Genomic DNA, 17,026 nt, shown 5'->3' with positions numbered 1-17,026 from the left:
GACCACACGCCGCCGGACCTCCCGCGGGTGGGTGGCGTTAACCTACCTGCGCAATGCCGAGATAGTCGCTGACATTTTCCGAAACGTACGTTACATCACCGTCAACGGAAAGCACCAAAAGGAAACCGTCGAGCGCCTGCAGTGGGACCATTTCCGGTTCCAACCCGAGTGCCTTCAAGCTCAGCTTGCTATCCAGCCCATCGGCGCCGTTTGGCGCCTCCATCGATACGTCATCGTCCTGTTTGATTTCCACTTTTTCCGCCGATTGAGGAAAATCATCTACACGAAAAAAAGGGGGAATGGTGTAGTCAACAGGAAGAAGTCACCCAGTTTCAAGAGCACAAAAGGAAAAATCCTGGGATCAGCCAGGGCATTCCAGATATCCTTTGCTTTCCCAGGAATCCTAAGGCCTAAGACTTCTGACTGAGCGCCAATAAGTGGTAATTCTTCAAAAATCTGTATCTTTGTCAATTATACTTCGATTGATGTGAAACTTTTACAGGATATTCTTGAAAGAGAGAAAATCTGAGTAAAAATGTGGAAATGTTTTTCCCCCTCCTCCCGTATTTCGAATTTCCTTTTTTCCGAGTTCGAATCTATTTTCCGCTAGAGGGCGCCGACGAACTCGATTTTGGTTCAATTCTTACACTACAGATGGCGCTAGCGAAAGGTTTTTATGTTTTTAAATCGACCGTTGTTCAACCACAACGCTTTTCAATCCTTAATTAGTACGTGAAAATGACTCCAAACAAAACTACATTCTGTTCAATCTGTCCAAGCATTATCTCAACAATACTTACATAGTTCCAGCATGTTGCGTGCCCGGAGATAGGCAATCGATAAACGCATCACCGACGCCTTGTCCAGATGGTCCACCTCTTCCTGCGGCATCGGCAGCAAACTGGCCAGATCCTGAAAGATCTCCGTTTCTCGCGAACGCCGACAGCGAGCGGCATCACGCGACTTTTCCTTCCGCTTCTCATTATTCCTGTTGAGAAAAGAAAAAGCGAAATCATAAGCAAATATGGCAAGCCAACAGAGAAACCGTCAGAAAGTAGCACATTAGCTAAAATTAGCATTCATTTCGTATTTCCAGCCTAACATAGACCACCACCGCACAGAATCAATCAATTATCGAAACAAGAAATCGCACAATCTTGTCGCCTGTGTCATCCGTATTGCTCAAACTAACACAGACCGATGGCACGTTTAATGTTTCACACCAAGATGCCGATGCCGCCACCAGAGAACCATTCATCAATCACTGACCACTGGAAGCGCCCTTATCGATAACGAAAAACATTTAATCCCTCCCGTGAGCGATACATCATCATTAGAGCGGAATGTGTGGTCGAATAGAAACACACTCCGCAACGGAGCTCAATACACACTGTGCAAAAGGAGTGCATTTATAATCATTTTAAAGCGATACACTCAGATAAATTGGATGGGCTTAAATGTCTACTATCCATGTGCAAAGCCCATGAAAGTGCGCTGATAATCTAACACCAACTGCATGATCCTATGCTACGGATGCAATTGCAAGGGAGCGATTGGGAAGAAATGCATTTTGATATCGGTCCATGCCGTGCACAGGTAGCGGGTAGTCTGTTATCAGGCAGGTAGGAATCACGAATTGTCGATAAGACATGGGAGAAATCGTATACGTGTCGAGGTGTTGAGACATATCGGATGCCGTGATTCGGCATCCTGCACTTTGTAGCACAAACAATGCCGGGGGTTAACAAACTCCATTGATTAAATCTAGTCAAAAAAAATAGCGAAGCGTGTATTTCACGCGTAACATTCGCCAGAAGACAAACGGGTTTCATATCTCAAATCTGCTCCAAATGTGGGTCTCCCAAAGATGCTCTTACAGAGAACTCGATTTGAAGACCAGCATAGCGTCTGGAAGGTCCGAGCTGTCTCTAATAACTACCTCCATCGCGGTGTGATGCTTGTTCATTTAAGGCCCATCATCTGCACCAGCACCACCACCACCACCAGTAGCCAGACACTCCTGATAGCACGTAGAGATTACTTCAGTTCGCAGTGATATCGTTTATTAGACAAAGTCGTTTGACGATGGTCGGTGATCGATTGTAAAAGAATAAAAATCCAATTTTATAGACAATACCGGGACAATTCAAGATAGGCGGTGGCAGTGGAAGAGGAGAAACATATGCCTATGGGGATCGCGTTCGTGAGCCTAGCTGCAAGTGCAACTCGGGCTCGGACCACGGGGCACAAGCAAAGCAACGAACAAATCGAATCTTTACGTGACTAACCTTGAAGTCTATCATCGGTCGAGTAAAGATGTGTCTCGGTGATTTCCCTCCAAAAAACGGCCTTTGACAGACCCTTTCTTCAGATATGGCGAAGGCGACAGGCGACATAGTAACAAACAATTCGAAATCAACAACATTCTCCTCCCAAAAAATGAGCTGAGCCTCCCCGTCGTCGATAGGAGATCCGCACGTACGTTAAATCAATGCTGATGGAATCAATCAGAGCGCAGCGGCTTCGGTTCCCAGATAAATCGTGAAGCAGGTCAACGACTCGGTTCAGTGTGGGATCGGTCTGTCGAACAACAATGACACGGCTGAGGCTCACAACAAAGCGAATGGAATTTCATAACATTACCGTATTATTACCCTGTTGCTATGCAGCTATGTGTGATAGTGAGGAATGTTAGTGGCATAGTACAGCATTAATTCGAAAGGTGATAAAGGCTTCGCTTTGGTTTTTGTGTAAATTATGAAAATTAAACTAAGATTCCATAACTAAAGTAATCAAATAATACTTTTAATCAAGAACACAGTCGGCGACATTCAAACTTTATCAAAAAACGTTGATGCACTTAACGATACAACCACAACTCAAATCGACAGCAAAACATAACGACTCCTTACATGTTTTGATCGTTGTCCAAAAAAGATAAACAAAACATCGCAACTGTCCAAAGAAGCTTCTGTTTCGTTCAATTTGATTTATCATTTATCACTTTCACCAAACGGAAGCAACACAATTTACCAGCTGACGGCCGCGCTCAGCACTAACCTAAGGCAAGCGACGGAGTTTATGAGCTATTTTCGTCTCCGGAGACGATTTGGAAACTTTCTCGGTCAACGGACATGGCAGACGGTGGAAGACAGAAATGGCATGAGTGCTAGCGTCGTCGAAATTTCTCTCCACATGACGCAATCGGCATGTGACCAGCAGGGCAACCAAGTCCTGTGATCGGGATCGTGCAAGCTCACACGATCGACGAAGGAAACGAAGCGCGGTCTGTAGGACCCAATATGGTCTTAGGACAAAAGTTATCCCACAAAACCCTTCTTAAACTGCGCGGTTCAAAGCTTCCACAAGATATTCTATTAATTTTCTTTAAAACATTTCATCCAGACAAGAGGTTAGCAACGGCTTTGAAGAGAAGCCAGGGATCAGGGATTCCTATCTCGAGCTGTTGTCTTCTTAAATCAACAAACCATAAGGCCCAGCCTCCATGTAGGTAACCGACCGGAGGCGCCGAAGATCGCTTAATGACAGCAGCAGCAAATCGTCAACCATCAGTGCGCACAAGAGTAAACAACGAGCAAAAGATAGTGGCCATTTGCTGGCGCGACTGTTGGCTACCATTCCTTCCCTCGATCGTTCGCGCATCCAGATCTTGGGGCGAGACAGCTCGTTTAGTACACCTCGCATGGATCATAAAGGGGGCGATGGTGGCCTTGCACCGTGCGCTGAGGTATTAGTCACTCGGCACAGGATAGCCTAAGCTAGCCAAGATGGAGGCACAGTAACGTTCAACACACTTGGGACATCCAGAACGAGGGTAATCAGCGTCAACGACACCCGTCCTAACATGAAAACAGCGTACAATGTGCTGCTGCCACTGTTTACAGCGCGAGGCAGCTCATTTCTTGTGGCACCTCAACGCATATTTAAACAATTCGTCTTCAAAATACAATTCAACACCAACAACAAGATGTAAGCAGCATCACCATTCATGTCGACTTAGCAACTTTTCATTACCAGACGTCTAGACGATGTTTGTGGTAACAAAAAAACTTTGCAATAACATTTAAAGTAGAATTAAGATACATTGATTTAAGTTCGATCAAGTGGAGTCAGGTAGAGGACATTTAATTCAGATTATATTCATCAATTGAAACTCGAACGTTGATAGAAAATAAAGATTGATGCAGTCGCTCTTCTGATATAATTTTGTATTATAAGCCTAACAAATAATACCAGTAATTGAACTTATTTGAATAAGTTTAGGAAAAATCAATTATTATACTTATATGAAAACTAGAAGGCTTCATCGTTTCAAACGCAAATTTGGTTCAGAACATCCGTTAGCAAATGATTGCGCGTGATAAGTGATGCCTCTTGCCTTAAGGTCCAACTCAATTGTGGCATGCACTTTTTTTTAATATTATTTTGAAGTGACTTATTAAATTCAAATCAATTTGATAGTGCTTCACAACATAAATGGTTTAAAACAAAGTTGAAAGTACAAAAACAATCTTGAAGTACTCAGCCATAGCACCGTCTTGAAACAGCTTCATGCTCCAGAACAGAAGACTTCAACAAACGGCCAACCTTTTTCAAGGAACGCTAACCTTATTTATTACCCATATCTGTGCGATTTGGTTTCCTATTTACCGGTGGCCCACGAACCACGAAGTCGTAGTCACCTTAAAAAAAAGGTGCCGATCGGCTACGCATCGTCGACCAATCACCATGAGCCATAAACCACATGGTGGCCGTAACCAATATCGATGTAAACCATTTCGATGGTTGTGGTTATCAGGCCAAACACACAACGCCAAACCATTCACAAACCATTATCAGACATCCGCGGGAGTGCGCTCCTCTGAAAAGTACATAACAATCGCCGCTCGCATTGAGGCGGGTCAGGAATCATCACCTGCTGAACCATTGTGGTTGGTGGTTGTGAGGATATGCCACCCACAACTGTATCCGATCGTCGCCCATTGGTGGAGAGCGCGCGCCATTATCACGGGAATGCGCCGCGCTGCGCCATTGGACACCGCCGGATGCTACTTACATGAAATCCTCCATATCGACCATGTTGACATACGGGCACGCATCCTGACCGTAATATCCGTAACAGTGCGCATAGTTCCACGGTGGTGGACCCTGACACGGGGCGTAACTGGCGGACAGGTACGGTTGCTCAAGAAATGTAGCGGACGAGCTGGGTGACGAAAAATTTGGTTGCGAGCCACCCAACAGCATGCTGTCCGTGGTCTGCCGGTGTCTCTCGTGGTGATACGTCGTTGGCGCCATCATTGGCACCACCGGTGGTGGCCCCGGTGGAGGCTGAGGTACCGGATAGAAGGGCTGATAAGCGACACTGCCCGACGGCATCGTGGGGTGCTGCTGTTGGTGCTGGTAATCATTGTTACCGACCATGGTGGTGGCTGGCGCCACCGCAGTCAGCATTTGTGATTGATTATATAAAGCACTCCTCTGCTGCTGCTGCTGGTACTGCTGTGGCATCATCCCTTGGCGGGGATACTCGCCGTAAGGGACACTTCCATGACCACCACCAGCAGCAGAACAATAACCGGACGAGTTCACATCATACACCGGGTTCGCTTTTTCCGGATAACCTTCCATGGCCATTGATTGAGGTCCGTAGAAGGAGATGTTCTCGTTGCCATAATATGGACCACCACCACTGTCATATACAACACTAGCAGCTCCACTATCACCAGTTCCTTCGTTCGGATACCAGTTGGAATGCATCTCGAGGCAGATTCAATCCAGGAATACGAAATTCAAGAAACTTCACCAAAAGAAGAACTGCCTTTTCTCCAGTCTCTTTACAAAAATCAAATCAATACTGAGGGATTCACACAGACTTCCGGAAACACCTCACAACACACAACACGTTGTAGAACCAAACACTCCACAGCTCCACAGCTCCACAGCTCCGGATGGAGGGATATGCACCATGCACACAGAACTGTTCGCCCGTCCGGGGGGTGGGAACCAACGACACCGACGACTGAATGGTGTCTAATCGTAATTCAATTGCCAATACTACTAATTTATAATGTTACATTATCTTTAGCGGCACCGTTAACGCGGGACCAACGAACAAAAAAGCGAAAAAACCAATGTTCCAATGATCAATGACTGATTGGCGACCGAATCAATTGCACAAAATCGAGCCCGGCCCGAGGTTCGGGTTTTTTGCTTCGTTATCTTAACGGGATAACGAGCAGGTGGTGATGGTGTGCGGTGATGGGCGATCGGCTCCCGGTATGGCCGAGAGACATCCGAGTAGACACCTATACCGCTCCCCAGCCGCAGCACATGACAGCGAACTCGCAGCCAGACACCGACCAGCAGCTTGGGCGTACGTTGGTGACATGATCAACGAGGAACGGTGGAGCCGCAGCAAATGAGTTGTGGGCAAATGTGTGGCGACGAAAGGAGGGGAGCGCGAAGTGTGACCGAAGGTGTGAAAATATCAGCGACTGTCTGATAACATGACACACGAGTGGCGAACGTTGGGATATGCCCTAGAAGGAGGATGCAACTCCGGAACTCCGAACTCAACTGGTGTCCGCGGGCGACGAGCAACTGACTGAAGAAGGAATGACAACGACGACGACGACGACTGTCTTTAGGGTGGTTTACAGCATCCCACGGGGCAGCAATGATAGAATTGCATGATAACGCGGCTACTCGACGGTTACAGATAACTCGGCAGCCCATTATTATGTTTATTGCCGGTGCGGGAAGGTACAATGTGGTACACAATTTGCGCAAAGACGGAGAGTTGGACAGTAGTTTAAATTAGAATCCTTGACGAATGAAAGACCACGTCTAGTTTTCTAAGGTGCTATACCTAGATGGAAATGGCTCCAAATGCAAATGCGTGAGATGAAACGACAGTATCGACATTGATTCCGAAAGAACGAATTGATCTGACGAACTGGAAGGGGATCTTCTGAGCTGAAACTGGATGAAATCTTCTTGAGCCAAGCCTTTCTCCCATCTTTAAGGACATTGAGGAATACTGAGTCGATATAACCCCTCATCTTTAGAAATGATCCAAGCAGAGATCATTCATGCGACTTTAGCTGCTGTGCACGCAAATCATTACATAGATGCAATTAAACAAATAGTATTCAGAAGATGCAAAGTCTATGTAATGAATTCCTGTAAGATTCTTGTGATGAACTGATTGATCACGATCAGTGACGATTCCTGTTTTCTCACGCTTCGTTCTTTTTTTTTTTGGCGTTAAAGCAGGTTTTTTTTATCATTCCTCTTGTGGGGACACCAATACGACATGCTTTTTTTATCATTCTTATTGCTTTCAGTCTTATAGGAACTGTTGTGCGGTCAACTCATCTTGTCAATTGCTGCCAATTCATCTTCATTCGAAGGATTTTGACCTGGAAACCGCTCTCACCACTCTTAACTGAATTTGTTTAGCAGAAAAATAGCACAAATTCCATCTGCAGGCAGAAAAACTCATTATTATCAGTTTTGTTAAAAAAAAAGATGTTGATTGTGCTTTCCTCAATTTACTTATACTGCAAAAGGTACAAAAGGTACAATCTTGCCAAAAAAACACAGCATCTTACCAAACGATCATGTTATCCAACCCAACATTCGCTCACTTATCGCTTATGGTTCCAAATCACAGCATCCCCCCAGGCACACTGTATCGCTCGATTGGCTCAGCTTCGTTCCTCCTCTATCGTTTCCTTGTAAACAGTAATTGACACAATTAGAATTAATAACCGGCACACCGTGGGGCCCACGACGCAAAGTAATTTCGCCACCAACACTAGCGAAGAATGCGCCAACACAGATTGATCTCACGATCGTCAGCACCTCTTGCCCTCGGAGCATCGCATAGCACATGCTGGCGCTTGAATTTATCGCTACAAACACAACATCACAAATCCACAGCATGGTGCTGGATTTCTCTTGAAAGCAAAATGTGTGCGCACATCACACAAATCAATTCGCATGTTGCCGGAAATCCGAAGGTTAGCCAAACAGTCTCGGTTCCAAATGTTGTCCTTCATTCAATTCAGAATCTTATGGCAGCCAGTGGCGGTTGGTTCTGTTCACGTCATCGTCACTAGAGTGTATGAGAGCACGAGGTAATGGAAGGTGTTTGGAAAGGAAGTGAATGGGACACTAGCTGCTCCTGGGTTGCAGGCAGCTGATACGTGCAAAATGTGTCGTATCGAGCACAGTTGGATTTTCCCGCGACGACCCAGAACGGCCACACCAGTCTGACGCATACAGTAGAGTGCTGAAGCGGGATGCGGACGGAATTTACGTTCAACTTCGCATGATGTCTTGCCATTCGCAGCCGCAGTGCCTCGCCAGTCGGCCGATTGCACGTATTTTAATTTACCAACATATAAGACAGGGCCACGAGGCCACGAAGCATCAATGATCAATCAAGGCACGTACGTATGGCGGACACAATCGGAGAGTTGAGTGTTCAACGTCGCCACCAGCACCTCACGTTCTGCATTTCAAACGCTTTCGCGCGACAATTCCTTCCACCATTTCCGGCTGCAAGGAAGGAAATGCAAACGTACGTAGGAAAAGAAATATACTAAAACGAGAGTAACTTGTAATAAGAACAAATTATTAAAAAGACGCGAACATAAAATAAATGAATTTGATTTCTAATCAGTGTGACGTAAAGAAGTTAGAACATAAATCCATTGCGATTAGACTGATCGTAACCGCAAGAACGGAGAGGCTGGCGGGTCTCTGTCTGTGTGCACGTAGCCACACACTCGACAGTTTAATTTTGAGGTAAAATACGTTGCATGGTTTGCGTCTTATCATTGCTGTCTACCACGGCAAACCGGCACGAATCTTCCACGAGCGCAGTCGGGTGGCGATAGCTGTGTAATCGCAAATCATAACTCAGGAAGAAAGCACAAACACCATCAACGATCAGGACGGACGGGTAGACGGGAAGGAGTGCCTTCAAGGTTCGAGCACAAACCTGAAATCCCGAAATGGACAACTGAACTTTGGACTCCCGGTCCCGTCAGACGTCTCTTCTGCGGTAACGATGCTAAGGACGATCGGCTTTGGGTAGGGAAAGCCAGATAAAGGATGATCAAAAGAGGAATTCCAACATATGTAGGACCTGTTGCCTTCTTCTCGTGGCGACCTGAGCGAGGCTGCACCTTCAAACAAGATGTTACTTGCTCTTGCTTGCTTTCGATAACGTAATGAGATTATTCATCTTTTAGAGTCATTACTAGCCATAAAAGGTCATGAACAATTTATGATCCTGCAATCAAGGATCTTTGAGGTAGGCCTCTCGATTGAAATAAGGCAAAAAATTTTGACCTGAAATCTACCGCCACGGCATGGACTGCGATCAGCTGGCGACAGTAATAAATGATTTTAGATTAATGTTAAATGAAGGAATCCACTGCAACTGCCTGCATCATATGATTCCCTACCCAATTCACAGCCACAGCCAGAACACGACCGAGAGCTGTCCGGGCAGTGGCCGCGGCGGCTACCCACCTCCCTTCCCCCGGGGGTAATCGCAGTGGTTCAACAGGTTCAGCAACTTCGTAATGTCATTTGTCGGTCGCCTGCACGCGCCAGTTCTGATCGCCGCACCAACACAAATACCAACACACTTCTTCCTGGTCTCCGGCCTCCGGCATTCCAACCGCGATCGGTCGGTTGGTGGTCATATTCTGGCTGAGGCAGCAAATCATAAAATATGCAGCGAACCGCCAGAATGATTCCTACTGCGCATGCCCTGCTGCATGTCCTTTTGTCCGTGACGTCACATAGACCACTGAAAGGGAATGCCGCTTTGTCGTTCGTTATCATAACAAACCGCACCCTGCCTGCGAGCCTCTGTTGTTGTTCCGGCGACGCCAGGGGGAGTTGGCAAAATTAGGCCAGCTGTAAAAGGTCGTTGAATTGGAACGTGAGGCGCTGGTAATGTTATGCTGCTGCCTACGCAATCGTACGCATTGGCTTCCGGTATTCCCGATCGATAATGATGCTGATGGTGTCGATGCTCTACTTTCCTAGCTCCAGAGATAATTTTATAAAACAAAATCGGATCAGATGAAAATGGAATGCAAAGTAATCATGATCGTTTTCTACCGTAAAATGTAGTGGTCTGTGTTAACAGCTGTTGTAGCAATTAAATCTATTCAGTTCTCGACTGCAAAAGCTCTCCGATGACGATGGTGAAGCCGCAAGTGGCAATTATCGTCACCCACATGTTGATAGGAAATGCATTCCAAAGGGTTTTTGCGTATCGCACTATCAGAAATCCAGCACAACAGCTCATCAAGGTAGTATATTTTGACAGAGAAGAGGCAATGCACAGGACATTTTTTACATTCGAATTTGAAGTCCTATCTTGGCGCCATGCGATGTTGCAACTCTGTCGCCGATGTCATTTGCTACTTTCAGTGAATAGGTAAAGGTAATTAATGTGCGTCTGTCAAGAAACAACCCTGCAAGCGACCCCTGTATGCCTTCGCCAGTAACCCAAACCCAAACATCATTAGTCGTGTGCGCCTTGGAGCATTAGTCGTGACACGTTGTGAAACCGCGGCGTGGACTAAGCGGTGGCCAGCGGCTCCTCATTGACGGACGGTTTTCTGCGACGCAAGATCTGGATCTCGTTTTTCGGAGCGCTAGTTTTTCGTTGGCTTGAGAAACGTCTACTAGGATTTCCGCAAAGTCGCGATCGACGAAAACAAAACGCTGACCCGGTAGTTTACGCTTGTTTCATGGGTTATCTAGCGTATTTGAGTTGATGCTCGATTCACGTGGCATACGGCGACACGTGGCGGGTGCGCAATAAAATCTTTGATGAACTGATCATCGCAGAACACAAGCATGGATCTTTTGGGCGGTAACCTTGAGGATATAAATAGACATATAAATATAAATAGAAGCTGGAGGAATAGACGACCTTGCATCACTTTTTTTGTTTTTACTACGTTATTTTATACTCATTCATTCAATGATCGTTCTTAAACAATCGAGCTTTAAGCGAATAACGGAACCCCCTTTTCAATAACGAATTTCGACAGAAATTAGATCAAGAATTTCGTGTCAAATTTCTATCAGCATCTCATAACTCGGTTGTGTTATGTTGTCATTTGAAAACATGAAAGAAAAAATGCCAGAAAATAAATCGTAATCTGTGGAATTCAATTTGAGACACAAGGAAGATAGTGACTCAGTTCTGATCAAATACCGAAGCCAATAGGATTTGTAAGCCAAGAGATGCATGCTCCCATCGAGGCCTTTCTTTGTTTCTCGTCGAATTTCGAAGGGAGACTGATAGCAGGGTGGGGACGAGCCGGGGGAGCATGTCTCATAACCGAAAGCTGAACCCTGCTCGATCGGATCGGACCCATGGAGGAAGCAGGAAGGGGCTTGACGGCCGAGGGGGAGCGATTTTGTCGCGGTCGTTGGCCAGTTTTTCGAGTTTTTCGTGGATAGATGTTTGGTTGGTTGGTTGTTGCTTCTCTTACCTTCGCTTCTCCTTGACGGGCTTCATCACCACCTTGCCCACCGGATCCATCGCCTTCGTAGTAGGCGGCGATGTTTTCGTCATTTCGGACTCTGTGTTCGACCCTTATCGCGCCCACCACCGTTGTTGCAGAGCGATGATGAATGCTACTCGGCCACTCGGCGATGAGGATGATTCTGTTGTTGTTGTTGTTGTTGTGACGATTCTCTCCGTTGCTACCGACCGACTCCCTGGACTGTTTACTACTCTAGCTTCCACTAATCGAGACAACGAAGCAAGAGGGCACACTAGTACACTAAACACTTGGCGGGGACGCACCTGACGACGACGGTGGTGGTGGCCCTTCTCTTGCGTTTTCGTCTTCGCCGTTTGGCCCCGCGACTCCGGAGCAGCGCTTCAGCACTTGGCGGTCTCACGCACTTTCTCTCCCTCAACATATATCAACACACAGACACTTCCACCACACTCTTCACGCACCGTCACGAATTAGCTAGGCCACAGACCAGGCCAGGCATACGCCACACGACCGTTTGTTACGAAATCACGCACGAAGTCACAGAAACCAAAATAAACACACTGCACACCACGGTATTTACACAAACACACACAGAACTCAGAGATTGACCACCTTTCTCGCTTTTTTCCAAATCAGCCACGGCGGCGCGCCTCCTCTCGTGACGAGATGACCACGGGAGATACCACGAAATGGAACGGAACGGTTTTCAGGGTGCGTAATAGCCAGCGATAGCTTCTTGCTTATGCACTTGGCAACCGCACTCTCCTTGCATCGGAACGCACTTGGATGTGTTTCACTTTTCGCTAGACGCGCGCCTTCTTCAAAGATCGGGTGCTATGTTTTCGAACCACCGAAGGTTGAACACAAATCAGCAACCTTGAAGAACTCGGCCAAACAACGCGAGAGCACGACCACTATTTACACGCAGCCAGCGCGGATTTTCCCTGGAAAGGGCACACTTCTCGGCGCCACGCACAAACGGCTCCGCTCAACCGATATCGCCCAGGTTGAAGAACATTAAATACGGCCGTGTAATCACTCGGGAAATTGTTGCAAACCTTTTTTACGTGCTTCACGGGAACTTTCCACGAACGGAGCAATTGGAGCGTCTTGCACTTTCCTGGCTTACCATTCCAACGTGAACCACGACCAGAGAGCAGTTTGTTGGTCTAGCACAGAATATTGGAATTGGAATAGAACAGAAATGTGAAGATTTTACCCCTTTTTATTGCGATTTTACGCGGAAAGAGTGTTTTTACGGGCGATTTTAAAGACTTTGGCAGACGATATTACACCACAACTTCGTTTTGATAGTTACTCCACACACCTTTTGGATGCGGCAGTTGCAGCAGTGTTGTGATTTTGTACAGATTCGCCGCAGGTACCGCAAGTACCGCACGTGCCGCAACAAAAGCCCATCTGAACAACCTCGTTGGATACCGTGTTTGACAAGCCAAAGGGCGTCCGCAACTGCCGCAAATGCCGCACGAATCGCACGTACCGGAACCAATCTGTCAGAGCCTTAAACCCTTTTGGAAAGGAATCGGAGAAACCGAAAATGAGCAGTTTTATTTGTTAAAGATTCGTTAAAGGTTGCACACAATACAAATAGATAAAAGTATCGATACAATATCAAAAGAAAAACAATCTATTGGACTCGTACGAGATGCAGCTGCGTTCTTGCTGAACCGCTGTTTGACCGATTCCTTGGAATACGGTGCGTTGCAGCCCCGAAACGGCGCAACCAGTCATCAAACACGGCCCCGACACGCAACAATTCGGGGCCTGTTCTCTCAGTCGTTACGCCTAGAGAGCCGTCAAGAATCCAAAATGACAGTTGAAAAAAAACAGTGTAAATTAACATGATTTTTTCTGTATCAAAGACGACTTAAACTTTTTAATAACAGTATACGATTGGCAGGAAGAAATTATTAATGCATAATCAGGACTTTATAACCGCTTTTTTCCGCAAAACGTCTGCTGTCGATCACAAAAATGCACACGAAAGTAGTCGTAGATGAACACCAAAATGAACACAAACATGAACCAAATGAATTACGCCTATAAAATGCAGGCGTAGAGACTAGGAGAATGAGCACCTTCAAAACGCCAGTTCGTTAATAAGGATTTTTGCTGTTTTATTTTATTTTTACTTGAATAAATTCCAGTGTATTGGGTGTGTCTGTGTTCGCACTTCTTTACGCAAACCGGCGTACTTCGTCCGATCCCCTTCTCCCACTCGATATTTATCATTTTCAGCCATCGACTCGAATAGAATGTTTAATTGTAGTTTCTTCACGCGTTTGCCCGTTTTTTACTGTGGCCGCTAGGCGATTGCCTTGGTTGTGCGCTGCTGGCGTGTGTGTTCAAACCCATTCCTATTGATTGTAACGCATTTTACGGGGCGGCTATGGATGGTATTTGCTGGCTGGCTGAACCACACTCGCCCCTCGCAGCCGCTACTATGCCTGCGCGCGAGGACGCACGCGTAAGGTAATCTTGGTTTTTAAGGTCTATCCCCCCGCTCGCTGCTAGTCCCTTTCTACTATAGGCAGGCAGCACACAACACGCGCGATTGGAACACGTTGCGATGGAGGCAGCGGCGATGGAGCTAAAATAATTTAAAATGATCTGGAAAAACTTCTGCGCCCCCTTCACTTCTTCTTTACGTTCAATTATTTGGTAATCCTGACTTCCGGGTGGCCGTAATGATTTGGCCCCGGTAATGATAGTGTTTTCACGCGGTTCCCACCCTCGTGCATCGATTGTGCGACTATCCTCTTTCCTGCTCGCCCCCCTTTCTCTACATTTATAACGACACACATTTGCCACACTTTACGTTTTATGCTGAAATTTGAACTATCAGTTTGTTGGTGTGTACGTGAGTGTGTGTGCAGAGTTCCATTTTTTTGAATCTTTGCTATTTCTATTTGATGATTCTGTTTGATATTCGTTTCATGGCGCCTGTGTCGGGACCGTGTACCTCATTCAATAACAGCGAACTGGGAAATAATTGGCCTTTGGTGGCTGACTATATCTACTATAGAGCCTTTCTGTTCGGGTCGTAGTTAGAGCATGCACTTCTATCATTTGATAAAATGCCCTGAAATCATTTGATATCCTGCGCGTTCACAACTATCGCTGCTACACTTCCGGGGGGCTGTACTGATATTTTGGCGTTTTTTTATGTTTCTTTTCCTTTATATGCCTATAATGATTGGTTTCAGCCACCGGCGGGGCAGTCTCGTCTACGGAACTATGGGAAACCCTCAGCCCAGCTACGTTTGATGATGATGATGATGAGGTTGCTGTACTGAGAAGAAGCTGGTTACTATAGTTTTTTTTTGTTTGTTGGTTTGCTGTTTTAGTCGGGCTTATAGCTTCTTACTTTTGCGCAAAAGTTTCGCTTGGCGTTCTTTTTACTTGGAATGGTAACAAGGCTAGATAGGATAATATTCTTTCGCGATTACTTCGCAGGACACAGGCAGGGAAATCGTGTACCTCTGTCCCGCCAGAGACTTGACCGACTGGCTGAGCTTTAACATATTACTTTTCTGCTTCCCTTTTCTTTCTCGCACACACATGCAGACACACTAAAACACGCACACTCACTTCAGATCACTTGTTTAACGCACATCCATATTTAGTCCTAGAAGAGTCCTTATGCTTGCCCGTCCAATGCCGTTCGGTTACTGATACTCTTTCCTTCGCCGTCGACTGCTTCCTTAGAATTATGTACAAATTTAAAAATAACGCCTTCCTATGCGTTTCTCGCACGATGAAGAATAAGTAGTTGCTTTAGTAGTAGCAGTAGAAGTAGTAGTAGTAATAGTAGTACGCTTATCCACTAATACCATTCATGTTTCACGATTCATAAATAAAATGCTTCAATCCAGTTTTGAATATTGATCACTCCTAGCCCCACACTACTCCCCGGTCCGAGGCTAGCCGAGGCTGGTCTGATAATGGTAAGTAATCGTAATTGTACACACCCGAGCCGATTAAAAACATTAGTTAAACAGGTGACGCACGTTACTGCTTCGAACTAGCTGCCATTAAAACAAAAACATTAAACCCCCTAAAACCGCCATACGCAAGAAAGTGCTCGGTACAGAAGCATTGGGGCTGGGAAGAAGACAAAGACAAACCGAAAACATACTACCCTTCAAAAACAAGCTTCGCTACAACTTCAGTCCACTTGGCGGAATTATAAATTTATAACACAACTAATCAACAAAACGATACATAATTTAACCAACTCATTGTCTCTTTCTTTTCTCCCGTTATCGATTTCACAACAGCGTAGTGATTTTTTTTATCATCCTTGGGTTAAGGTCTGAGTTTTATCTTTTTTTTTTTGTTCGTGTTTATCCTATCCTTTTATCGTCCGTCTCTCTGTTCCAGCGTTTACGTTAGGAATTTTTATATCGTTTGCGTAAAGCGGTGCTTTGCTTCTATCGGGCAAACTTTAGTGGCGTCTCTACCATTTAACTACACTACAATTTGCTTTACAGTTTTACTTCCAGTGCACGTCTTGGGTTTTCGTTATTTTTTGTTTTAATTTTTATACCTTTTTGAATGATTTACTTTCCACTGTTGTCGCGCTCGCTCCCGTGTGCGATCATTTGTGCCTGTGGGTGACGGGCAAAGACTATGCGGGTGCGTCCATCCCGTCCATTGAGTTGAACCGTAAGTTGTGTTTTCACAGGATGTACCCTCACTAGGAATACTAGCACTCTACGTAATCATATACAGTAATGATAAGTAATAAATTACAAATATGAATATCATATCGATAATTATTGTTTTCCCGTTCATCGACCGAATTATTTGCATGCATGTGACGCGAGAGACCATACCCAAAAGGTTATACCTGTATGTTAAGATTGTTGAGTCACTACTAATCCATTTCTCCCTAACTCGCTTCTTTGCCTTGTCCGTGTTTTTTTGTAACTAAAGGTCATTACGTGAAAAAATGCTATCTTTTCGAAATAAAACGATGATTATTAAGTGAGCAACTACATGCTACATGCGCACACAGTATGGTAAGAGTGCTTGAGGAGGAAATGCCTGATTGAACGCTCAGCCGTCTCGCCAAGGGACGCATCATATCACACGATTGGAGGGGTGTGCGTGTTATGCTCAATACAAAGCAAAATGGAACGGAAAACGATGGAAACCGGACCTTTTCTAAGCGTTGGGAGCATTGAAAAAGAGGGGCATGCAGCAACCCTCAGTGATACGCAACACATAAACCACACTCTGAGCTAAAGAAATCTTTAAGTTTTCCATCACTGCTTGTGCTTCCATCCTGCTGTGCAAATGAACCTCTCAATCCCTCCAGCCTCCACCTGTAAAACGCTTCCAAATCCGGTTTCTAAGTGTTACTCTTCTAACTCTTCGGTCATGTAACCGAGACCTAACGCTCAATCTACGTCACGTAGGTGTTG

The 17,026-nt window shown here is 45.6% G+C and overlaps 3 protein-coding genes across 7 annotated transcripts in view; 1 reads left to right on the top strand and 2 right to left on the bottom strand.

Annotated features, from left to right (window-relative positions):
• The window catches only part of LOC126571246 (protein similar), a 124,991-nt gene extending 112,070 nt beyond the window's left edge, over positions 1-12,921 (bottom strand). The window contains exons 1-4 of the mRNA XM_050229599.1: positions 12,904-12,921; positions 11,562-12,745; positions 801-988; positions 47-279 (exon numbers count right to left, since the gene is read on the bottom strand). Coding sequence (XP_050085556.1) covers positions 47-279; positions 801-988; positions 11,562-11,644 — 504 coding nt within the window. The 5' untranslated portion in view covers positions 11,645-12,745; positions 12,904-12,921. The remainder of the gene's footprint in view (positions 1-46; positions 280-800; positions 989-11,561; positions 12,746-12,903) is intronic.
• LOC126571248 (mucin-5AC) overlaps positions 1-17,026 on the top strand; it is a 286,563-nt gene that overhangs the window by 146,855 nt on the left and 122,682 nt on the right. The window lies entirely within an intron of this gene.
• Positions 15,823-17,026, bottom strand: part of LOC126571251 (uncharacterized) — a 46,005-nt gene continuing 44,801 nt past the window's right edge. For 4 of the 5 annotated variants that reach the window (XM_050229609.1, XM_050229611.1, XM_050229610.1 and 1 more), the window contains exon 9: positions 15,823-17,026. This exon is cut by the window's right edge and continues 173 nt beyond it. In XM_050229609.1, the coding sequence (XP_050085566.1) occupies positions 17,008-17,026 (19 nt within the window). In that variant the 3' untranslated portion in view covers positions 15,823-17,007. The other variant, XR_007607871.1, reaches the window with a different exon arrangement.

The sequence above is a fragment of the Anopheles aquasalis genome, chromosome 2 (genome assembly GCF_943734665.1).
Source record: "Anopheles aquasalis chromosome 2, idAnoAquaMG_Q_19, whole genome shotgun sequence".
NCBI lineage: Eukaryota > Metazoa > Arthropoda > Insecta > Diptera > Culicidae > Anopheles > Anopheles aquasalis.
The sequence above is the reverse complement of the archived record's forward strand: the minus strand, read 5'-3'. Positions and strand labels throughout refer to the sequence as shown.